The 25,192-nt window shown below is 42.7% G+C and overlaps 1 protein-coding gene across 1 annotated transcript in view; it reads right to left on the reverse strand.

The window, feature by feature from the left end:
- Xrcc2 (X-ray repair cross complementing 2) overlaps window positions 1-16,907 on the reverse strand; it is a 38,413-nt gene extending 21,506 nt beyond the window's left edge. The window contains exon 1 of the mRNA XM_052721206.1: window positions 16,783-16,907. Within this exon, the coding sequence (XP_052577166.1) occupies window positions 16,783-16,821 (39 nt within the window). The 5' untranslated portion in view covers window positions 16,822-16,907. The remainder of the gene's footprint in view (window positions 1-16,782) is intronic.
- Between the last annotated feature and the right edge of the window lie 8,285 nt (window positions 16,908-25,192).

Consider the following 25,192-nt stretch of genomic DNA (forward strand, 5'->3'; position numbering starts at 1 on the left):
ATAGTTATTGACTTAAAAGATTGTGTTTTTTTTAAACCATACCTCTACAAGAAAAGGATAGAGAAAAATTTGCCTTCACAGTACCTACTTATAATCATTCCCAGCCAGTCAAGAGATATCAATGGAAGGTACTCCCACAGGGAATGTTAAATAACCCCACTCTGTGCCAATATTTTGTGCAAAAACCATTGGAAATCATTCGTGCACCATTTTCACAATCTATAATTTGCCATTGTATGGGTGATATCTTATCAGCTGATCCGAAGTCAGATACTTTAGAAAGCATGTTTGAAGAATAAAGAAAGTTTTGCCTCCTGGAGATTACAAATTGCTCCCAAAAAGATACAAAGAAGAGATTCTATTACTTACTTAGTATATAAGATAGATCTACAAAAAATTAGACCCCAAAAGGTCCAACTCAGGACAGCTCAACTGCAGACTCTTAATGATATTCAAAATTGCTAGGAAGCATTTCCAACTTACAGACTATCATTGGAATACCTAAAGATGGATTAGTAAATTTGGCTAATACCCTAAAAGGGGACAGGGACTTAAACAGTCCAAGAGAATTGTCAGCTGAAGCTGAGAAGGAATTGGCTCTAGTAGAAAAGAAAATATGAGAGACATATGTAGATCATGTGCATCCAGAACTTAACTGAATTCTGGTCATATTACCTTCCAGACACTCCCCTACAGGGATTTTGATGCAGAGGGAAGATATTATATTGGAATGGATATTTCTACCATGTAAACCGAGTAAGAAGTTAAAGACATATATGGAAAAGATCTCTGATTTGATTCTAAAGGAAAATTAAGACTTCGTCAATTGACAGAAATGGACCCAGCAGAAACTGTAGTACCTTTAATTAATGAGGAAATTTATGGAAAGATAATGAATACTGGCAAAGAGCCTGCAGTAATTTTTTGCGGAGAAATTAACAATTGTTATTCCAAAAGCAAGAGAACAGAACTCATAAAAAGAAGTGAATGGGTCCATCCTCACATTGTATGGCAAAAACCAATCTCTGGAGTCCTTACATTCTATACTGATGCAAACAAATCAGGAAAGGCAGGATATAAACAGATTTAAATAAAATGGTTCAAAGCCCCTACAATTCTGTACAAAAGTCAGAACTGTATGCCATTCTTATGGTACTAATGGACTTCATAGAACCTCTCAATATAGTTACTGACTCTTAATATGCAAAGAGAGTTTTTTACATATTGAAACTGCTAAATTTACTCCTGATAATACAAAATTAACTTCACTATTTATACAATTACAAGAAATCATCAGAACCCACACGGATCTGCCAGGTCCTCTAGCACAAGGTAATGATGAGATTGATCAGTTATTAATAGGTAATATGCTAGAAGTCTCAGAATTTCATAAGGAACACCATGTAAATAACAAAGACTTGAAAAAGGACTTTTCCATCACTTGGCAAGAAGCCAAGGAAATCATAAAACAATGTCCTACTTGTTCTTTCTGTAACCAAACTCCATTACCTGCAGGAAGTAATCCTAAAGATATACAAAGAAATGAAATTTGGTAGATGGATATGTTTTATTTTGCAGAATTTGGAAGATTAAAATATGTACACCATACCACTGACATCTATTCAGGATTTTAATGGGTGACTCCTACATCAATATACAAAATACTTCAAATAGGAGTAGGAACATGCGTACAATATGACAATTATAGTTTTGAGTTTATACAAATTATCTTAAATAGGAATAGAAAAATAGTTTACATTTGTATCAATATATAAGAATCCATGCCGGGCATTGGTGGCACACGCCTTTAATCCCAGCACTCGGGAGGGAGAGGCAGGCGGATCTCCATGAGTTCGAGGCCAGCCTGGGCTACAGAGTGAGTTCCAGGACAGGCTCCAAAGCTACACAGAGAAACCCTGTCTCGAAAAGCCAAAAAAAAAAAAAAAAAAAAAAAGAATCCAAATCAGTGCAATTTATCTAAGGCTGATAGTTTGCTAAATTAGTTTACTAGTAGATACAATAATATCCTATACCTATCTATTCCCCCTTATTTTCCCCCCAAAAAAGAATCCTGAGTCTAAATTTTATTTTTCCACCTCCAACCCTATAACAATTTATCTATTAACACTGAGAAAACAAAAACTTTTGGGAGAGAGGGTGTCATTTTCTTAAAATTGCTTCCTGATGTTTAGGGGGTGATGGTATCTCTGTGGGATCTTGTAAGAAAGCTAAATGGTTAAGTCTCAAGAGGACTAGCTGTAATGTTTGTAGCTGAGAGAATGTTGGGCTTCTAAGACACTCTGGAAGTTGTCTTCTTGGCACAAAATGGCCTACTGGGTAAAGAACTGCCCTTGCCTTGACTGCTGACAGTATGCACACTGTCCTTTCCAGATGAGCAGGACACAGGAAAAGTGACTACTGAACCTTGTTAAGACAGGGTAAGATGGCCTTTCAAAATCCCTGCTTCTGAAAATGGTCTGTCAGATATTCTAGGCCTGTAGCCAAAATGGATGCCCCAACGGTGCTGAGAATCTTTCGGTGACTGTCCAGGCTGCCTGCTGTCTCTGTTTATTCTCGCAGTTTTTTGGAAATTGCTTGTTTGCACTTCCTGCTTTCTCGGGTAATATTATTTTCCTTCTCAGGTCTTTGATGGGATTGAAGACTATATAGTTACAGTTATAATCCTCTCATATCTTAGCTAAGAACATTTCAGATAATAAAGTTAGATTCTTTAGGATAGGACAGCTATTGGAGTAATCTCTGTAACATGCTATTTACCTATGATCTGGACTTTAGTATGTGTCTCTTGTTTGATGTTGTTCTTGCAGGTTGTATTTCTATTTTTCTTTATGTTATTACCTTTCCCCTCTCCTGGACAATACTTAATAATCATTCCTATTGTATATGGTTTTGTATTAGGTTAGAATTTTCTTATTCAGACAAAAGGGGGAGATGTAGTGGATATCTGTTCTATCTATGACCTTGAAGCACAACCCCTAGAGATGTAGCAAGTAATTGTCCTACCTACCTATGACCTGGAAGTACCTGCCCCTGGGGTGTGGCCTCGGGGCTACCCTTAAGACCTGAAACACAAGTACATTGCTCTCTTCTCTCCCTCATGGGCTTGGATGCTGGAACAGACTCAGGTTGAAGAACAATGTGGTACTGTACCTAGGCCTTCCAGGACCCTACGATAAATCTCCTGTTCTATAGTGAGCCTTCCTAATAAATTCCTTTACCCTTTAAGCAGACTCCGTGGATATCTCTTAATAGCTACCCTTCTGCTAGCAGTATGAATAAATTTATTTAATCTAAATTTGAACTGCTCCTAAGTCTTTGGTTTCTCACAGTGAATTCAAACATCCACTGAGCCCCAATTCCACCAAGAGTGCCAGGTGCTAGATATGGAGTTACAGGATTTACATTTGTGCTGCTAGGTTTCGGTCTTGCTTTGGTTTGATCTTCCCCTATATTCCCATTCCTCCCTTTTGGAATGGGAATGTTCATTCTGTGCCACTGTATATTAGAAATACGTTGCTTGGTATTTGATTTTACAAGGGGTCACAATTAAGAGATTGCCTTAAGTCTCAGAAGAGACCCTAGCCTTTGAACAGTGTTGGAATTGTTAAAGACCATAGGGACTTCTGACTTTAGAATAAATGCTTATTTGTACTGTGAGATGGCCCTAAGTCATTGGGAACCTGTTGTGGAATATTAGTTTAAGATGTGTTACATTCACTTATGCTGTGGAATATTTGTTTAATGATGCAAAGATGTGTTACATTCTTTTATGTTGTATTTGTTTAACTCTGTAAAGCTGTGTTACTTTGCTTGCCTAAAACACCTGAAAGAGATGAATAGCCAATAGCTAGGCAGGAGAGAGATATAGGCAGGGCTTGTAAGCAGAGAGAATAAATAGGAGAAATCTAGCCTAGAGAAGAACAAGAGAGGAAGGGGTGAGAAAAGGAGGAGAGGATGCTGGGGGCCAGCCACACAGTCAGCCACTGAGTAAGAAGGAAAAAAAGATGTATAAAATAAAGGTAAAAAGCTCAGAGGCAAAACGTAGCTAAAGAGAAATGGGATAATTTAAGTTAGAAAAGCTGGTTAGAAATAAGCCAAGCTAAGGCAGGGCATTCATAAGGAAGAATAAGTCTCCGTGTATTTATTTGGGAGCTGGTTGCTGATTTTTTTTTTCGTTAAAAACAAAACATAAACAAACAAAAAAACCCATTCAACTACAGGAACCAGGAGGTGATTGCTGTAGCCTGAATGTAAAAGGCTCCCCACTCCCATGAGCTCATGTGTCTCGACACTTCATTCACAGCTGGGGATGAGCCTCAATTGAAGTGAGGCCTGGCTGGAAGAAGTGGGTCCTTGGGGTTGGACCTTAAATCTTCCTGTCCTGTTACCTGTTCAGCCAAGATATGAAGTGAGGATTCCCAGCTGCACACTCCTGCCACAGTGGAACTGCCTGCTGCCATGCCTTTCTCTCCATGATAGACTGTACCCTCAAACCGTAAGCTGAAATAAACTCTTTCTTAAGTTGCTTATCAGTGGTTACAACAACGAGAAAAGTCACTAATACACATGTTTGGATAGACAAAAACAAAAGGTTGGAACCTATGCAGCAAGAAACAGTCTTCTGGGGTTGGGGATTTAGCTCAGTGGTAGAGCGCTTGCCTAGCAAGTGCAAGGCCCTGGGTTCGGTCCTCAGCTCCAACAACAACAACAAAAAGAAACAGTCTTCTGCAGTTAAAGACAGACACTTGAGACTGCAGAACCAGAATGCTAGGCCACTTCCCCAAACTTCAGATTTCTCCTCCATTAATGAGCAAATCAAAAAGTACTTCCTTTGTCAGGGACAGAGTAATTGCAATTCAAGTGTGAGCTTACTGTGGTCATTTCAAACAGATCATCCTGGTGGCTACTAGGGTAGAGAAGGTTGGACTGTCATACTCCTCTGGAATGGTGTTGCACCATGACAGCAGTTACTAATAGGCTAACAGGAAGCAGATTAAATGTCAATGAGGGAAATGGAATCAAAGCCAGTTTTCGACTTATTAGGAATCAGCAAATATTTGACAATCCTGGCCACCATGGGCACTGGTACACATGTGGCACACACATACATACACACAAACAAACAAAAAAACCTAACCTTCGGGACTAGCAGGATGGTTCCATGGGTAAAGACACTTGTCACTAGGCTGAAGATCAGTATCTGCCAGGCTTTATTATCATAATAACAGCTACTATTTGTGTTTACTGTGCTATCAAAATGCATGTGTATGTATCCTTTAATTGCCACAGCAATCTCATTTATTGTTATTCTCTTTTTCATATGAGAAAACTTATGAATTCCAGAACTAAGATTTAATCAAAATCTCTTTGGTTTCTAAAACCTAGAATTTTCTCCAGTGCCATACAACCTTGGAGTCACTACTGAGGTCTAATGAGCTCTAAGCACAGACACTAGGCTGAGTGTTTGGACCTATCAGATGAGAGGTCAAATCAGTCCGTGTAAGGCAACTGCTTTCTCCTTTTTTCAGTCATCTTCACAGCTGAAACAAACACTGAACTTTTCTAGCAACAGCAACATTCCTGCAGCAAACACACTCTGTAACAGGGACAGCACTCACTGTGCAGATGCTCATTTGGCTTAGAGGCTGTGGTCTGGCTAGTCAACAATGGCTGTCCTTGACAGAAAGGCTACGAGTCTGGTGATTGTTCAGTCCGTGAGGTTGGATGTCTCAGCTGGTCTTCAGTATATGTCAGAATCCCAAAGAAGTAGGTTCTAATCCTAGTGAAGGAATGCCTCAGCAGCAGGATAGATGAACTTGCCAGTGAGAATGAGGGCAAACAGGCAAAATGCAAGAAGTGTCCTTCTTTCATGTGGGCTGCCAGTAGAAAGTATGGCCCAGATTTAGGGTGAGTCTTCCCACCTCAAAAGATTCAGTTAAGAAAAATTTCCCACAGGTGTGCCCTCCTGCTTGAGTTTTAGTTGATTCCAGATATAGTCTAGATGACAACCAAGATTAGCCATCATAGTCCATACTTTGTCAACTTGACACAAAATCACATCTCCTATCTCATGCTTAATTTCCAAATGAAAATAATAACCAGGTCATAATTCTGCCTAACATGACATAACTATCCCACGCACAACTGCAAACATATAGTTTAGAATAGGTGACAATGTCCCCTGATGAATGTTTTACTCTTTTAGTGCTTGATAACATAAACATGATAATCACTGTCATTGTCTCAATTGATGTTACATTACGTGATAATGAAATAGAGGAAAGAAAAGACAAATGTAGATGTAACCAACCTTCTTATTAAATAAGAAACACAGAACCAATGCAAAGAAGAAAGCCAAGAGGTCAGAGCTAAGAGCTAAAACCTTACCCTTCCTCCTGCGGTGGTCCTACCTCTCCGAACCAGAGCTACCCCTGTGTTAAAGTCTTTATAGAGTTCCTGTTCTGCCTTCTCATTGGTTGTAAACCCAACCACATGACCGCCTCGTCACGGCCTGTCTGTATAGGCCTCCAGGTTTTTTTATGATTGGTATTGAAATTAAAGGCATGTGTATCCAATACTGGCTGTATCCCTGAACACACAGAGACTTACCTAGCTCTGCCTACCAAGTGCTGGGATTACAAGCGTACACCACCACTGTCCTGCTTTCCTATGGCTTGCTAACAGCTCTAACCCCTGGGCAACTTTATTTATTAACATACAAATAACATTTTAATACAAATAAAATATCACCATAGACAAATATTATTTAATGCAGGTGTATATATGCATAAGCATGTTCTTAACAAACTACAACAGAAACACTCATGCCAATTACAACCTATGTTTCTGCAAATAGTCACATGCCCTTAGCTGGCATTTATAATTACCTTCCTCTACTACCCATGCTGTATTTCTTCCACCCTCAGCAAGTTCCTGTAAAAAGCTGGGCAGGAGTGGTGGCGTGCTTGTTAACTTCAATGTTGGGGAAGCCAGTCAGCATACTTTTTTTTTAAATTCATTTTACATACCAACCACAGATCCCTCCTCTCATACCTCCTCCCGCTCTCCCCCAGCCTCCCCCACCCCCGACAAACCCCCATCCCTTCCTCCAAAAGGGTAAGGCCTCCCATGGGAGTCAGCAAAGCCTGGTATATTTAGTTGAGGCAGGACCAAGCCCTCTCCCCCCTGGTAACGGGCTCCAGAAAGCCAGCTCATGTATCAGGGATAGATCCTAATCCCACTGCCAGGGGCCCCTCAAACAGACCAAGCTACACAACTGTCTCCTGTATGCAGAGGGCCTAGTCTGGTCCCATGCAGGTTCCACACCTGTCAGTCTAAAGTTCATGCAGGTTCCATAGCTGTCAGTCTAAAGTTCATGAGTTCCTATGAGCTTGGTTCAGTTGTGTCTGGAGATTTCCCCATCGTGATCTTGACGCCCCACCCCCACCCCTTTGCTCATATAATCCCTCTTCCCTCTCTTTGGCTAGACTCTCGGCCTAGTGCTTGGCTGTGGATCTCTGCATCTGCTTCCATAGGTTACTGGATGAATAGCCAGCATATCTTAATTGGGAAGTTCCAGGTCCTAGTGACAGACCTTGTCTCAAAAAAACAAGGTGAACAGCTCCTGACGAACAAGACCTGAAGCCAACCTCTTGCATCCACATAAACATGGAAAGAAAGGGAAGGAGGGAAGGAAGGAAGCTGGAATGGACAGTGGGCAAGGGTAGGAAGCAGTTGCTCTGATGCATATAGGATCAGTGTGGAAGATTGGCTTTATCACCGATATTCCCTAAAATCAGAGGATGTGCTGGCTAGTTTTTATGTCATCTTGACACAGGCTAGAATCATCTGGGAAAAGGAACCTCAATTAAGAAAATGTTACCACTAGACTAGCCTGTAGACAAGCCTGTGGGGAGCATTTTCTTTTTCTGTTTTTGTTTGTTTGTTTTGTTTTTGTTTTGTTTTGTTTTTCAAGACAGGGTTTCTCTGAGTAACAATCCGGGCTGTCCTGAAACTCACTTTGTAGACCTGGGAGGCCTTGAACTCACTGAGATCCACCAGCCTCTGCCTCCCAAGTGCTGGGACTAAAGGTGTGGACTACCACCGCCCAGCAAGGGGGGCATTTTCTTAATCAGTGATTGATGTGGGAGGGTCCAGGCCACTGTACCAACCCCCGGAAGGTGGTCCTGGGTATTCTAAGAAAGCAGATTGAGCAAGCCAGTAAACAGTACTCCTCCAGGGCCTGTGCTTTTCCAGCTGACTTCCCTAGCTGATGGGTTACAAGCTATAGGATGAAATAACCCTTTCCTGCCCAAGTTGCTTTTGGTCATGGTGTTTTATCACAGGAACAGAAATAAGACAGAAGACCAGAGCTAGGCATGGTGGCCTATGTCTACAATTTCTGATACTTGGGAGGTTTAGGCTGGGGGAATCTCAAGTTTCTAGTCTTGCCTGGACAATACAGCAAAATTCCATCTCAAAAATTTAAAATTTAATGTAATAAAATCAGAAGACCAATTCTTTCCACATGTGAAATTAGACTCCTCAGCCACTTCCAAAATTCAATTGCCCTTCAGGGCATAGACCCAGGCTTGGCTCTTGAACAAAGCATTTCTCTATATTACACAGAAAGACAACTGTTACTCCAATATGATATGGTTAAACCCCAGAGTTCTAAATTTATTCCCAGAAGGACTGCTGCTTTATAATTACTTTTTTTTAAAAAGCAATCATTCTATAAGAGGAAAAGAAAAGACAAATGCATAAAAGTCAAGTAATACTAAGATATTCCTTTAAAAATTACTTTCAAAAGCAATTTATAGAGACTAAAATTTCAACTTAATAAATTAGTATTTCATTAGGTATATGATTGATTAAGTTTTAATTGGGAAGGGTACTTCAGAAATGGCTCAGTGGGTAAAGTGCTTGCTGTATACACATGAGGACTTCAATTTAGATCTCCAGACTACAGTACAGTAGTCTACATATGTTAACACTTGGGGGTGGCGGGCGGGTAGAGACAAGAGGATCCCTGTAGCTTGCAGGCCTGTCAGCCTAACTAATTGGCCTCTGCATGTAGCGTGGAATATGTACATGTACACACAAACACATAGATTTATTAGTATGTTACACCAGACTATGTTTCAAAATTTCAATTAGGAAGAAATGTCTACATGATCTGAAAAGAATTGGGAAAGTATGGTATCAGCTTTTAAAAACCCCACTGCTGATATGGACCCAGGCCTTGGGCATGCTAGATGTGCTGGTTAGTTTTTTATCAACTTGACACAATCTAGGGTCATTTGTGAAAACACTAGAGAAAATATCTCTACCAGATTGACCTGTAGGCAAGTCTGTGGGGGCATTTTCTTGATTAATGATTAATGCGGGAGGGCCCAGGCCACTGTGGGTGCTAACCTATTCCTCCATGGCCTCTGCTTTGGTTCCTGACTTGGTTTCCCTCAATCATGGGAAGTAATTGCAAAGTGTAAGCCAAACTTACCCTTTCCTTCCCAGTCACTTTGTCATGGTGTTTATCACAGCAAAGCAAGACACCAGGCAGCGCTGTCCGACCCACACTGACCAATTACAGTGTGACAGGGATAGACAGTGTAGAGGTTCCTCCACCCTGTATTCCTCCTGAAGCCATTCCAGGTTTAACTAGAATCTGATCTCCTTGACGGAGAATCCCATAGAAAACAACCCAACTCTATTCTAGGAACCAAAGGTTAGGATGCCCCCCACCTCCCACCAGCTAGTTAACTGCCTGTCCTAGCCTCTGTTAAAACTTCTCACTTCAAACTACTTCCCCTTTGAAGCCCCCTTCAGCTACTAAGAGATACCTTGATGAAGCCTCTGCCCTTAAAAAAAAAAACATATTCTGAACACTCCTAGGTATCACCTCCACAAACACTTGGGTGTGGTCCCAGCCAGCTTGAATAAAGACTTTCAACTGGTTATACTGTCTGAGTGTTCATCTCTGGTGGGCAACCAGTAACAAAAGGAATGAGAACTTTTTTTAAAAAAAATTATATTGACTAAGTGCGTGGATGCACGTGCAGGTTATGTCTTGGCACATGTGTTGAGGTCAGAGAACAGTCTGCAGAAATTAGATCTACTCTTTTACCATGTGGGTCCTGGGGCTCAAAGTTGGGTTGTAAGGCTTCATGGCAAGTCCTTTACCTAATAAGGATCTTGCCAGCCTCTGCCTTCCTTTTTTGAGACAGGGTCTCATGTAGCCCACGCTGAACTCAAACTCACTCTGTAACAGGATAGCCTAGAACTCTTGCCTGGTTTTATGTGGTGCTGGAGATCAAACCCAGAGCCCTGAGCATGCTAGGCTAGCACTCTATCTACCAAATGAGTGAGTTACAGCAGCAGCTTTGTGGAACTTTCGATGGCAGATGAAATTTTCACTGGAGATGCAATTTTAACACATTCTCTCATCTTCTCTGTATTAGTTACTTGTCTCATTGCTGAGACAAGGACACCTGACAAAAGGCAGCATAAGGGAAGGAGGGAGGGAGGGTTTATTTTGTCTTGCAGTTCCAGGAGACAAGACCACCATGGCAGAGGCAGAGTGGCTGATCACATGGCATCTACAGTCAGGAAGCAGTGATGAATACTTGTGCTCAGCTCACTTTCTCCTTTTACTCAGTATGGGACCCCAGCCTATGCAATGGGTAGAGCCCATATTTAGGATGGGTTTTCCCACCTCAATTAACCCAATCTTGAAAATCCCTTCTAGACATGACGAGGGATTTGCTTTCGTGGTGGTCCTAAAGCCCATCAAGCTGACAACTGAGATAAACTATCCTGATCTTCTAACTTTTCCTAAGGAAGAAAAGTTCATTTGCATATGCCCCCTACTCTACACGATACACCCTAGGTGTCCTGGAGCTCCATATGTAGTATAGGCTGGCCTCCCATGCTGCGGTTTCAGGCATGCAGCACTGGCCTGGATAGAGGTCTCCTAACTGGCATTTTAAGAGCAGGTAATACTCTACTGCATTCGGCAGTATAAAGTTGAGGATGATGCTGAAGGCAGAATTCAGTGACTGGGAGCTAAGGAAGCAGAGGCTGAGGGCACAGACCACTCTGTAACAAGCAAAGAAATGGGACTAGAGCTGGGTGGTGGTGGCACACATCTTTAACCCCAGCACTCGGGAGGCAGAGGCAGGCGGATCTGTGAGTTCGAGGCCAGCCTGGTCTACAGAGTAAGTTCCAGGACAGGCACAAAGCTACACAGAGAAACCCTGTCTTGAAAAAAAACCAAAAAAAAGAAATGGGACTAGAGGTGGGGGCATCACAGGGTAACATCTTGGTTTTGCTTTTATCTTGTTTTAAGTTAGGATTCTGGCAGAAAAGACCAGTAGAAAAAAATTCAGAAACCAACCATGGTGGTACATGCCTGTAATCCCAGTACTCAGGAGGCATAGGCATCATGAGTTCAAAGACATCTTATCTATACAGTTCAAGGCCTCCCTGGACTATATGAGACCCTGCCTCAATAAAACAACAACAACAACAACAACAAAAGAAGTGCAAAAGGAAATGGCCACAGAAGTAGCATGATGGAATTCTTTTCTCTTTATTTTAAAAAAGTGTATTTTAGCAGGTGGTGGTGGTGCACGCCTTTGATCCTAGCACTCGGGAAGCAGAGGCAGGCAGATCTCTGAATAAGAGGCCAGCCTGGTCTACAGAGTGAGTTCTAAGACAGCCAAGGCTACACAAAGAAACCCTGTCTTGTAACAAAACAAAACAAAAACAAAACAAAGAAAAAAGTATATTTCAGGGGCTGGAGCGATGGTTTAGTGGATAAGTGTAGTTGTTGCAAACTCAATGAGAAAAAGCACATGATCATCTTACTAGATTCTGAAAAAGCCCTTGACAAAATCCAAAACCCCTTCATGATAAAAGTCTTGGAGAGATGAGGGATACAAGAAATGTAACTAAATATAATAAAAACAATATACAACAAGCTGACAGCCAACATCAAACTAAATTGAGAGAAACTCAAAGCGATTCCACTAAAATCAGGAATAAGACAAGGCTGTCCACTTTCTCCATATCTATTCAATATAGCACTTGAGGTTCTAGCTAGAGCAATAAGACAACAAAAGGAGATCAAGGGGATATAAATTGGAAAGAAAGAAGTCAAACTTTTGCTATTTGCAGATGATATGATAGTATACATAGGTAACTCCAAAAATTATACCAGGGAACTCCTACAGCTGATAAACACCTTCAGTAAAGTGGCGAGATATGAGATTAACTCAAAAAAAAAAAATCAGTAGCCCTCCTATATACAAATGTTATATGGGCTGAGAAAGAAATCATGGAAACAACACCCTTCACAATAGCCAAAAATGATATAAAATATCTTGGGGGTAACTCTAACCAAGCAAGTGAAAGGCCTGTATGTCAAGAACTTCAAGTCTTTTCAGAAAGAAATTGAAGAAGGTATCAGAAGATGGGAAGACCTCTCTCATGGATCAGTAGGATTAACATAGTAAAAATGGCCATCCTACCAAAAGCAATCTACAGATTCAATGCAATCCTCATCAAAATTCCAACACAATTCTTTACAGACCCTGAAAGACCAATCCTCAATTTCATACAAAAAAACAAGCAAACAAAAAACTCAGAATAGTTAAAACAATCTTGTACAATAAAAGAACTTCTGGAAGTATCACCATCCCTGATTTCAAGCTCTTCTACAGAGCTTTAGTAATAAAAACAGCATGGTATTGACATAAAAACAGACAGGTGGATCAATGGAATTGAATCAAAGACCCTGACATAAATCCACACACCTATGGATAGCTGATTTTTGACAAAGAAGCCAAAATTATACAATGGAAAAAAGAAAGCATCTTCAACAAATGGTGCTGGCATAACTGAATGTCAGCATGTAGAAGAATGCAAACAGATCCATATCTATCACCCTGCACAAAACTTAAGTCCAAGTGGATCAAAGAACTCAACATAAATCCAGCTACACTGAACCTGATAGAAGAGAAAGTGGGAAACAGCCTTGATTGATGGCATAGGAGAAGAATTCCTTGATAGAACAGTTAGCACCGACACTAAGATCAATAATTAATAAATGGGACCTCATGAAACTTGAAAGCTTCTGTAAGGCAAAAGACACTGTCAATAGGACAAAATGGCAGCATATAGAATGGGAAAAGATCTTCACCAACCCCACATCCAACAGAGGGCTGATTTCTAAAATACATAAAAAAATTCAAGAATCTAGACATCGAAAAACCAAACAATAAAATTTAAAAATGGGGTACAGATCTAAACAGAATTTTCAACAGAAGAATCTCAAATGGCCAAGAACCTCTTAAAAGAAATGTTCAACATCCTTAGCTGCCAGGGAAAAGCAAATCAAAATGACTCTGAGATTCCATCTTACATCTGTCAGAATGGCTAAGATCAAAAACACTGATGACAGCTTATTTTGGAGAGAATGTGGAGTAAGGGGAACACTCTTCCATTGCTGGTGGGAGTGCAAACCTGTATAGCCACTTTGAAAATCAATATCACGGTTTCTCAGAAAATTGGGAATCAATCTACCTCAAGACCCAGCTATACCACTCGAGCATATACCCAAAGGATGCTCAATCATACCATAAGGATACTTGCTCAACTATGTTGATAGCAGCTTTATTCATAATAGCTAGAACCTGTAAACAATCTAGATGTCCCTCAACTGAAGAATGGATAAAGAAAATGTGATACACTTACACAACAGAGTATTTATTACTCAGCTGTAAAAAAAATGATGACATCAGGAAATTTGAAAGCAAATGGATGGAAGTAGAAAAAAAAAATCATCCTGAATGAGCTGACTCAGACCCAGAAAGACAAATATGGTATGTACTCACTCATAAGTGGATATTAGCTGTAAAACAAAGGATAACCATGCTATAATCCACAGATTCAGAGAGGCCAGGTAACAAGGAGGGCCCAAGGGTAGATGAATGGATCTCCCTGGGAAGGGGAAATAGGAGATCTCATGGTAGATTGGGAGCAGGTGGGGATGGGAACATGAGGGATTGGGTTGTGGGGTGGTTGGAGAGAGAGAAATAGAAACCTGGTGTAAGGGAAACTCCTGGGAATCTACAAGAATGACCCTAGCTAAGACTTTTAGTGAATACATAGCCTGAACTGGCCATTTTATGACCCCAGCTAAGACTCCTAGCAACAGTGGCTACATAGCCTGAACTGGTCATCTCCTGTGACCAGATTGGTGACTACCCTAATTGTCACCAGAGAGCCTTCATCCAGTAACTGATGGAAACAGATGCAGAGACCCACTGCCAAATATTAGGCTGAGCTTAGAAAATCCTGCTAAAGAGAGGGAGGAAGGATTGTACGAGCCAGAGAAGTCAAGGACATCACAAGAAAACCTACAGAAACAACTAACATGGGCTCATAGGAGCTTACAGAGTCTCAACCAATAACCAAGGAGCCTGCATAGGACCAACCTAAACCCTCTGCATATATGTGACAGCTGTGTGGCCTGGTCTACTTGTGGGACTCCTAACAGTGGGAGCAGAGGTTGTCCCTAATGCTTTGGCTGGCTTTTGGTACCCTGTTCCTCAACTGGATTGCCTTGCCCAGCCTTTACACATGAGGAAGTGCTTATTAGTCTTACCACAGTTTGATATGCCATGTTTTGTTGATACCCATGGGAGGCCTTCCCCTTTCTGAACAGAAACAGAGGAGGAATGGATGGGGGCAGGGAGGGGTAAGGACTGGGAGAAGATGAGGGATGTAAAATAAATAAATAAATAAATAAATAAATGTAATTAAAGAAAAAAAGAGTATTTGTTGCTTTTGTAGAGGGCCCAGGTTCAAGTCTTACTATCCAAATGGCAACACAGAACTGCCTCTAACTCATTTCCAGGGAATCCGATGATCCTTCTGGGTTCTGTGGGCTCAGGCACATATGAGGTACACACATATGCACGAGGCAAAACATTCAAATACATACAATTTTAAAAGTTAAAAGTTTATGTCTGTGATTACACAAAGCTAATTATTTTTAAGTAAATAATATTTGTACTTAGTATTTGTCTCTGGCAAAGGGGCCACCCTGTAGCTTTTTTTTCCTATGAAAACCAACGATTGCTATCAATATTTATAGCAACAAATTATAGCAATATTTCCTATGCAGGTGCCATCTTCATTGTATTTACAGAAATGCCTGGAGGGGGAGCTGGGAGGGAAATGGGAAACAGTGTCGGTGTCCTGTCCAGTGTCTGTGGGTTACCCCCCTCCACTTACACTGGGAAACACATGCTCTATCTATTTCTTAGAGCTCACTTCCCAGAATTCTCTATGTTCTAACTCTATAGAACCACTGGCTGTTCCCTAAATCAGTGGTTCTCAGCCTTCCTAATGCTGCGACTTTAATACAGCTCCTCATGCTGTGGTGACCCCCAGCCATAAAGTTATTTTCCTAGCTACTTCATAACTGTAAATTTGCTACTATTATGCATCCTAATGTAAATACTTTTGGAAACAGAAATTTGTTAATGGGGTCAAGACCCACAGGTTAAGAACCCCTGCCTTAAATGTTACCCTTGTTAAATTCAGACCATGCCTGAGCTGCTCCCTCTTAGACTGTCACCTCCCCATCCTCCTCATCCTCAACAACCACATCAGATGGTCCTTAAAATGCCAGTTCAGGGGCTGGAAATTGTAGCTCTGGTGGTAGAGCCTTTGCCTGCTATTCAGGGAATCCTGGGTTCCATCCTTGGCAGTGCGTAACCAGGCACGGTGGCACATACTTGCAATCCCAGCATTTGGGAGGCAGGAGGATCAGAAGTTGAAGGTTAGGGGCTGGAGAGATGGCTCAGCAGTTAAGAATGGATACTGATCTTACAGAGAACAGGAGTTCAGTTTCAGGTGACTCAATTGCTAGTAGCTCCAGCTCCTGAGGATCTGACACCTTCTTCTGGCGGCCTCTGGCCTCCAAATGCATCTGCATTCAAGGGCACATACCAACCCATAGACATACATGCATATACATAATTTATATAAATAAAGAAAAGAAGTTTAAGGTTGTCCTTAGTTGCAGAGCAAGTTCAAGGTCAGAATGAAAACATTTAAGTATCTCCTCCTGTAATTTGCTTTACAGACCCTGTTTTGGATGGCATGCTTTTACCATCTACTGTATGTTTTAAGGCAGTTTCCATTATTATTGTTTGTTTGTTTAAGAGGTCTCACTATGTAGCCCCCTGGCTGGCCTGGAATTTTCTATGTAAACCAGGCTAACTTCGAACTCATGGAAATCTGCTTGCCTCTGCTTCTTTAGTGCTGGGATTACAGGTGTGCACCACCACCACCACACCTGTCCACTTTTTGATGTTTTTTTTTTACTCCTCTTAGCTGACACAGTCCTTGAGCCATTAACACACATAGTTAATGGTTCCATTTCTGAATGAAATGGCCTGCGTGGCTCTGGAGAGACAGACTACAAATGTATTCTGGAATAGCGAGGGCCGGATGCCACAAGCAGATGAAAGGGGTGAAGCAAGCTACTTAAAAATCACCTATTCCGGAAAACGTCTGTAGACGCCTCAACTGGCGGCCCTCCGTTTCCCCGGCTCCTGCAGCTCAGCTCGCCATCGCTGACAGGCTCCCTGGAGGGTGAGGCGCCATCCCCACGGTGGCCCTGGGCGCCGGGCGCCAGGCGACCTCCCCTAGTGATGCCCGGCTCCCCCACCGCCCCGCAGCACTCACCTCCGTCCCGGATTCGGCCTTGCGAAAATCGCTGCACATTGCCCCGTCAGCGCCTCAGGCTCAACTTTCCCGCCAGCAATGCCATTTGGCAACAGCCCGTCAGACCAGCGGGCCCCGGGCGCGCATGCGCGCTGTGCGGGCCCGGGGGTGGGTGGGGTGGGGAGAGCATGCGCAGTAAAGCCGCGCCGCCCTCTCCGTGACGGCAGTGTTGTGCGTCTCCTTTTTCACTTCGGTCTCCTTGGAGACCTGGAGTCTGTTAGTCCTTACGTTTTCTTTTATGTTATTATTCTCGACTTATCTTTGTTAGGCAAAATTAACAACATGTACTTGATTTTTAAGTTTTATTTTGGGTGTTTTCCAATACGGTCTCCATATGAAGCCCCCGCTGTCCAGGAACTCGCTCTGTAGACAGGCTGGCCCCAAACTCCGCCTGCCTCTGCCTCCCGAGTGCTGGGATTAAAGTTGAGCACCATCATTCCCGGCACCTACTTGTTTTGTTGTTATTGTTGTTTTGTTTTTTTAAACTATTAAAGTAAATCTTCCAGCCCTGGTGGTGCACGCCTGTGATGTCAGCACTGAGGAGGCTGTGGCAAGAGGATCATCGAGAGTTCGAGGTTAGTTTGGGCTATATCGTGAGATCGTGTCTCAAAAAAAAACAAAAAACTAGGACGAAAGTTTAGTGATCTGGTCTGTTCTTGCGCCAGTGGTCCCAACAGCTCGTGAGGCCGACGCAGGATAGTCGCTTGCCTGAGCTGCACAGCAGACGCGTACTAGAAAGAAAATTAGTACCTTTACTGAGCGAGCAGGCTCTTTTGTCTGTTCTTGAGCCAAAGCCTCTGACTGGGTGTGTTATTTATAGGTAATTGGGGGCGGGGGGAGGGGACAGAAATGTATATTGAATTGAAACTGGAAATATACCGAGCCTGTGAATTATCAAGCTCTTGGTTTGGTTAGGTTTTTTTGTTTTGTTTTGTTTTGTTTTGTTAAAGTGCTAGAAATACAGGCTAACACCACTCCTGTATGTGGTTCTGGGTATTAACACCTTTATTGCATTCTTCCAATTGAGCAATTTTCTCTGGCCCATTTTGTTAAGTTCTTGGGCCAAGGAAAGAGTGGAGAGTAGAGTAATTTTATCCTATTGGCTGTCCAATACCCACTGATTAAATACATATAGAATGTTTATACTTTGTATATCTACAAGTACACATCTTATATACACAGCACACGCTAATGTAATGAATGTCTGTACAAGGCAGACTATTTACCACACATCAGATCTGTACTAGGAATACATCACTGGAGACACGCCTGAATGGAGTTTACAACCTATTAGGTCAGTTACTGGAACTCTTCTGAAAATTCACTTTCCAATAGGTGTGTAGGTTGTCTCCTTGTGAAAAAACAGTGTAATGTTCTGTCTCTTGTCATACTCTTGAAGCTGTATAATTATGAACTAATGCTCTGTGCTGGCTAATTATGTCACCTTGACACAAACTAGAGTTATCTGAAAGGAAGGAACCTCAACTGAAAACATGCCTCTGTAAGATCTGACTGTAGAGCATTTCTTAATTAGTGATTGAAGGGGGAGGGCCCAGACCACTGTGGGTGGTACTATCCTTGGGCCGGTGGTTCTGGATTATATAAGAAAGCGGGCTAAGCAAGCTATGATAAACAAGCCAGTAAGCAGCACCCCTCTATGGCCTCTGTATCAGCTTCTACCTCCAGGTTCCTGCCCTGCTTGAGTTCCTGCCCACACAGCTTCTGATGATGAACTGGTATATGGAACTGTGAGTGAAATCAACCCTTTCCTCCCCAGGTTATTTTTGGTCACGGTGTTTCATTACAGCAATAGCGACCCTAACTGAGACATGAGAGTGCTTTGTACATGCCAGTCACCATTGTAAGTGCTGTAGACACACTAACTAGTCAACCTGCTCCTCAGTCCTGGGGGGTAGGTGCTGTTACCATGCACAAGCAATAGATGATGAGAATGGTCACAGGTTTAGCTCGTGTTACTTTATGATGGCACTGGAATGGATTGACAGAATAATGCCAAATGGGAAGTAAATACCACATGTACAAACTGAAGGAACTCTAGTCAGCCCCAGTATGGCAAACATGGCTCTGACAGGCCTTGCCCTTCTCCCTCATTCCCTCTGCCTTGCTAAAAACTGTTCCTAAAGCTAGCCACCAAGGTCTATTCCCTTATTTGGCCACTTCCTCCTCCTGAGGCTGACCACCAAGGTCCAACTATCAAAGTATTGAAGCCCAGCAATCAAAAGCCCCCTTTGGTTCACCTAATTGACATGCCCAATTAAAACTAAACACATCCTAACATGGAGTTTCCTTGGTTACCTTTATAAACTGCCATTTGCCTATGGGCCTTATCTGTCTCCCTCCTATCCAGAGGCAGAACCCCCACCCCCAACAAATATCCCTGCCCCTCTCCTTTGTTCCTTTCCCCTTCTCCCTCATCCTCTGTCCCATCTTTGTCTCTTAGTCCCTGCTTGTCCCTCTGGGGTAAATAAATCTTCTTTGTGCTAAGAACTTGGTCTTGGGGTGTCCTGAGCTGATCCTGTCACAACTCCTTTAAAAAGCCTCAATGTGACAGGCACTAGTGGTTCACATCTTTAATCTCAGCACTCGGGAGGCAGAGGCAGGTGGATCTCTGTGTGTTTGCGGCCAGCCTGGTCTACAAAGCAAGTTCCAGGACAGTCAGGGCTACACAGAGAAACCCTGTGTCAAAAAATAAATAAATAATATATATATATATACATATACATATGTATTGTATATATATATTTGATTCATTCATATATATGAATGATCTGGGGAGGTGTGTGTGTATGTGTGTGTGTGTGTGTATACACATGCGCCACGAACATGTATGGACATGTTAGCACATATCTGTAATCCCAGCATTGGAGGCAAAACAAAAACAAAAACATCCTACCAGATACTTGCTAAAAAATAAAAACACAAGTGGCCCATGAGATTGTTCAGTGAGTAAGGGCACTTGCTGCTGAGGATGATAACCTGAGTGCAATCCCAGGACTCACATGGTGAAAGGAGAGAACCAATTTCACAAGTTGTCCTCTGACCTCCACATGCATGTGATAGCACATGCATGCCTACATACATACATATATGCATACAAGAAATGTAAAAATAATTTGGGAAAAGGGAAGGAGGGGGAAAGAAAAGAACTATTCTCTTTTTAAAAATATCTTAAATCTTATTTATATGAGTGTTTGCCTGCAAATATGTCTCTGTACCACATGTGTGCTTGGTGCTGGTTGAGATCAGAGAAGGGCATTGGATCCCCTGGAGCTAGAGCTAGAGATGGTTCTAAACCACCATGTGGGTGGTGGGAATTGAATCCCAATCCTCTGGAAGGCAACATGCAGTCTTAATCACCAAGCCATCTTTCCAGACCCCAAAGAACATTCTTGATCCATTCTAGAATATAGAGGAGGGAATTAAGAACGACCTGAAGTATTAGGCTAATGTAGTGCATGGCAGAAGTTATTTCACTAGACTCCCTACTACACTGCCATCAGTAATAGTTCATACTCATCATACTACCCCATTGCACAGCTTTTCTCCTCTCTCAAGCTTGTGTAAGTACACTGGTGTTTACACAACAAAATAATATCACACATCCCTAGACTGTGTCCCCAGAGCTAAGTGATGTGTGACTGTAGTAGCTCTGGCCATCAACATCAAGATGACAGACCAACTTGTGGGTTAGAAAAGCCCAAGTTCCCATTTTTTCATCCCTCTGTCCTTCAGCTTTCATTAGAAGCCTATGGCATAGCATGGGCTTACAGTTTTCATAGGCCGTGCTAAAGCTGCTCCATAGACAAATCACAGTGGGCTTGGTTGCAAGTTACAGAAGATGCTGCTTCTACTTATTTTGAGCAATAAATGGGATGGGAGATGGTTCAACAGTTAAGAACACTGGCTGCAGCTGGGCTGTGATGGCATCTGCCTTTAATCCCAGCACTCGGGGGGGCAGAGACAGGCGGATCTCTGTGAGTTCGAGGCCAGCCTGGTCTACAGAGTGAGTTCCAGGAAAGGCACAAAGCTACACAGAGAAACCCTGTCTCAAAAAACCAAACCAAAAAAAAAAAAAAAAAAAAAAAGAACACTGGCTGTTCTTTCAGAGAAACTGAGTTCCATTTCCCAGTACCCACATGGTGACTCACAACTGTAACTCCAGTTCTAGGGGACTCAACAGCCTCCTCTGGGCTCTGGGAGCACTATGCACAGACATACATGCAGGCAAAACACCCACACACATGAAAATAAATCATTCTTAAAAATCTGAAACAATGGGACTTGCTGAGTCATGTTAGAGGGAAGTCCAGAAATGAGGCGGACTTAGAGTTAGTTAATGAGAAGCTCAGATAGACAAACAGGGCTGTGTAGTAAGATTTGACTCAGAAAACAAAACAAAGCAAGATGGAAATAACCACAGAATATAGACTTACAAAAGGCCTTTGACCCTTTGAACTATCTGGAAGCAAGTCAACATGTTAGGAGGCCAAGGGCTCAGCGGTGATGGTGAGGTAGATGGAAGTTATGTTGTTTGGTTTTGAGACAGGGTCTTACATTGTAGCCAGGATGGCCTCAGACTTAGGATCCTGCTGTCACCTCCTGAGAGCAGAAACTGGAGGCTTTTATGAGCACTGAAGAGATCTGAGTTCTCTTCAGTGATGAAACTGCAAGGGCTGAACCTTTCTGAGCTGTAGTATTGCCACAAAATGTGGGTTTTATTTTTTTCATTTTTCTTTATTAAATTTTCAACTTACTCCACATATCACCCACAGATCCCCCCTCCTCCCTCTTCCCACCCCCAGCCCTCTCTCCCAAACCACCCCGCATCCCCACATCCCCCAAATCAAGGTCTCTCATGGGGAGTCAGCAGAGCCCGGCACACTGAGCCTAGGCAGGTCCAAGCCCCTCCCCACTGCGCCAAGGCTGTGCAAGGCATCACACCACAGGCACCGGATTCCCAGAAATCTGCCCATGCACCAGGGACAGATCCCAATCCCCCTGCCTGGGTGCCCCCCAATCAGTTTGAGCCAAACAACCGTCTTCCATATCCAGAGGGCCTAGTCCAGTCCTATGGGGGCTCCACAGCCACCAGTCCACTGTTCATGGGCTTCCACTAGTGTAGCCAGTCATCTCTGCCTGTCTTCCCATCATGATCTTGATGTCCCTCACCTGCAGAATCCCTCCTGTCTCTCATCAATTCGATTCCCAGAGCTCAGCCTGGTGCATGGCCGTGGATCTCTGCATCTGCCTCCATCAGTCACTGGACAAAGGCTCTATGATGACGCTAGGTTATTTGCTAGACCAGTCACCAGAGTAGACCAGTCCAGGCACCCTCTGGACCACTACCAGCAAAAGAAAATGTGGCACATATACACAATGGAGTACTACTCAGATGTAAAAAACAATATCATGAAATTTGCAGGCAAATGGATGGAACTAGAAAATACCATCTTGAGTGAGGAAACCCAGACTTAGAAGGACAAACATAGTATGTACTCACTCAAAAATGAGGGTTTTATAAATCATAAAAACAAGCCATTGAGGTGGCTTAGGGAACAAAACCACCTGCAGTGCAAGCCTGAGGACCTGAGTTCAATCCCCGGAAACCACGGAAAGATAGAAGGAGAGAACCAACTCCACAGGGTATGGCAATGTCCACATCACACACAGGATACTTTTTAAATTAAAAAATAGAAAGTATGAATACCCTGCAGCAAGGGTTATCTGGAGACAAAAAGGAGAGCATCCGGCACATGGTTCACTTTCAAAAATAGTGACTGTCATCTAGTCCAAATGCCTCACTTCGCAGAGGAGAAATAAAGGCCACCTTAGTTACTTTTCTATTGCTAGGATAAAACACTGTGACTAAGGAAACGTGTAGAAGAAAGAGTTCACTTGGACTCCCGATTCCAGAGGTCTACAGTCCATGATGATGGAACTAAGGCATGACAGCAGGAACAGGGAGCTGAGGGCTCACGTCTTGACTATGAACAAGAGAGCAAGCTGGGAAGGGTGAGGCTTTTTTTAAAAATTTTTTAGATTTACTTATTACTTTATGTGTATAAATGTTCTGCCTGTGTGCATGTATGTACACTGTGTGTGTGCCTGTTAGATCCCCTGGAACTGGTGTTACAGACGTTTGTGAGCCATATGTGGGGGATGGAACCACAAGTGATCTTGAGATGTGATGCCTTTAAATGTAAAAGCCCACCTCCAGTGCTGTACTTCTTCCAGCAAAGCTCCACCCACTAGACCTCCCCAAACAGTGCCACCGAACTGGGAACCAGGTGTTCAAATGCTAGAGCCTATGGGGGACATTTTCATGCAAACCACCACGAAGGCTTTGGGGTCCCAGAAGTTTGACACCTAGCCCAAGATCACAGAGGGAGAGCTGAGCTGATAGTGAGCATCCTACCCTATGGCTCATTCCAGGACTAGCCTGCTCCTATCACTTCCTCTCTACCCCCAGCCATATTACTTCCTGTTTCCTCCTCCCAAGTGCTGGGATTAAAGGTGTCAGCCACCACTGCCTGCCCTCTATGGTTAAGTAGTGGCTAGTTCTGCCCTCTGATCTCCAGGCAAGCTTTATTTGTTAGAGCACAAGCAAAATACCACTGCAACACCCATGTCCACACATACTCATATACCCCCCCACACACATACATAACCAATAGATGAAGGTAGTTTAAAACAAAATACATATAGACACATATATGTTTTATTCTTAATTTATATATAATCATTATACATGTTATAGGGTACAAGGTAACGTGACAATAAATGTATACAATGTGAAAAAAATCTCAGGCTGGGCAGGGTAGGGTACACCTTTAACCCCCGAACTCATGAAGCAGAGGCAAGTGGATCTTTGTGAGTTCCAGGCCAGCTAGTGCTACATAGTGAGATCCTATTGCAAAACAAAACAAAACATCAAACCAACCAACCAACCAAACACCACCACCACCTCAATACACACATATACATGCCACATTGTCCCTGTCCTTATCTGGTTGCTTGCACATGCTGTAACTGGGACTGAAGATAGATGAAGGACCCAGCTCCCTCTGGAGCTACAGTCTCCTTTCCTGTTTAATAGTTTACTGGCAGGCACTCAGAATTGTGATTTGAGATTTTTTTTTGACATTATGATCTATGTATATAATAAAGAAAAAAGCCAGTCTGGTGTGATTTATGGACTTTACCAGGAAGTATGCAAAAGGAGCTCAGAGCATCATTTTATCACCAGAAGGGTGATAAAATGCAATTAAGTGCTAAGAAAAAAAACCCAAAACCCACAACAACCAAAGCTTCACATTGATGGAGGTCAGCACACAGGAGCCAACTGATGGTCCCAAGGGCCAGAGCTGGGATGATTTATCAGCAGAGTGTGCTATATTATGGCCCAAAGGGTAAAATAAATACATAGGATATCATACAGATACATGTAAATGACTGAATAAATGAACAATTGGGGTGATAGATCTTCATGCAGAAGGATTTCAGACAGTTCATGGAGATTCCCTGCTCTCAACATGGAGAGTAGCTCCCTTCTGCTTCTGTGTGTGGTACACATCATGACTTCCTTCCAAAGAGTTCAGTACAGAATGAATGAAGAAGAAAGAGAAACATTACAGAGGAAATCTGGTGTATTAGTTACCATTTTGTTGCTGAAAAAACACAATGGCCAAAGGCAGTTTATGGAAGATAGGATTTATTTTGGCTTATGGTAATAGTCCATCATGTTGGGGAAGACATTGCATGGTGGCAGGAGCAGGAAGCTGGATGATCACATTTTCATCCACACACAGGAAGCAGAGGGCACAGGAAGTGGAACAAGGCTATAAACCCTCAAAGCCTGTTTTATTGATATACTTCCTCCAGCAAAATGTTGCATCTCCCAAAGGCTCTGGAATGTCCTCAGACAGAGCCATCAACTTGGAATGAAGTGTTTAAATACGTGAGCCTGTGGGGGACACGTTTCACTTAAACCACCACACCTGAAAAGCAGTACGTGCTCATGACCAGGTGTCACGGCAGTAAGCCATGCTGATGTGTGGATCCTCGATAGGATGACATGGGGATTTGGCCTAACTTCTGTGGGCTGCTGCCCCAAACCTAGGACCCCCATGTAATCATGAGAAAAAACTTCAGACAAATTACAGGGAGGGGCCATCCTACAAAACACCTGACAGTGTTATGAAAACTCTCTGTGAAGGGAAATCTGGATTGCACTCCTATCACCCCAGCATTCTGGAGGCTGACACAGGGGCGTCACCAAGGATTTCACTTGAAGCTGCATTGCAAGTACCAGTCCAGCCTGAACAAAATCCATCTCAAAACAAGCAAACAA

The sequence above is a fragment of the Peromyscus californicus genome, unplaced genomic scaffold (assembly GCF_007827085.1).
Source record: "Peromyscus californicus insignis strain IS unplaced genomic scaffold, ASM782708v3 Scaffold_6__1_contigs__length_162567912, whole genome shotgun sequence".
Taxonomy (NCBI): domain Eukaryota; kingdom Metazoa; phylum Chordata; class Mammalia; order Rodentia; family Cricetidae; genus Peromyscus; species Peromyscus californicus.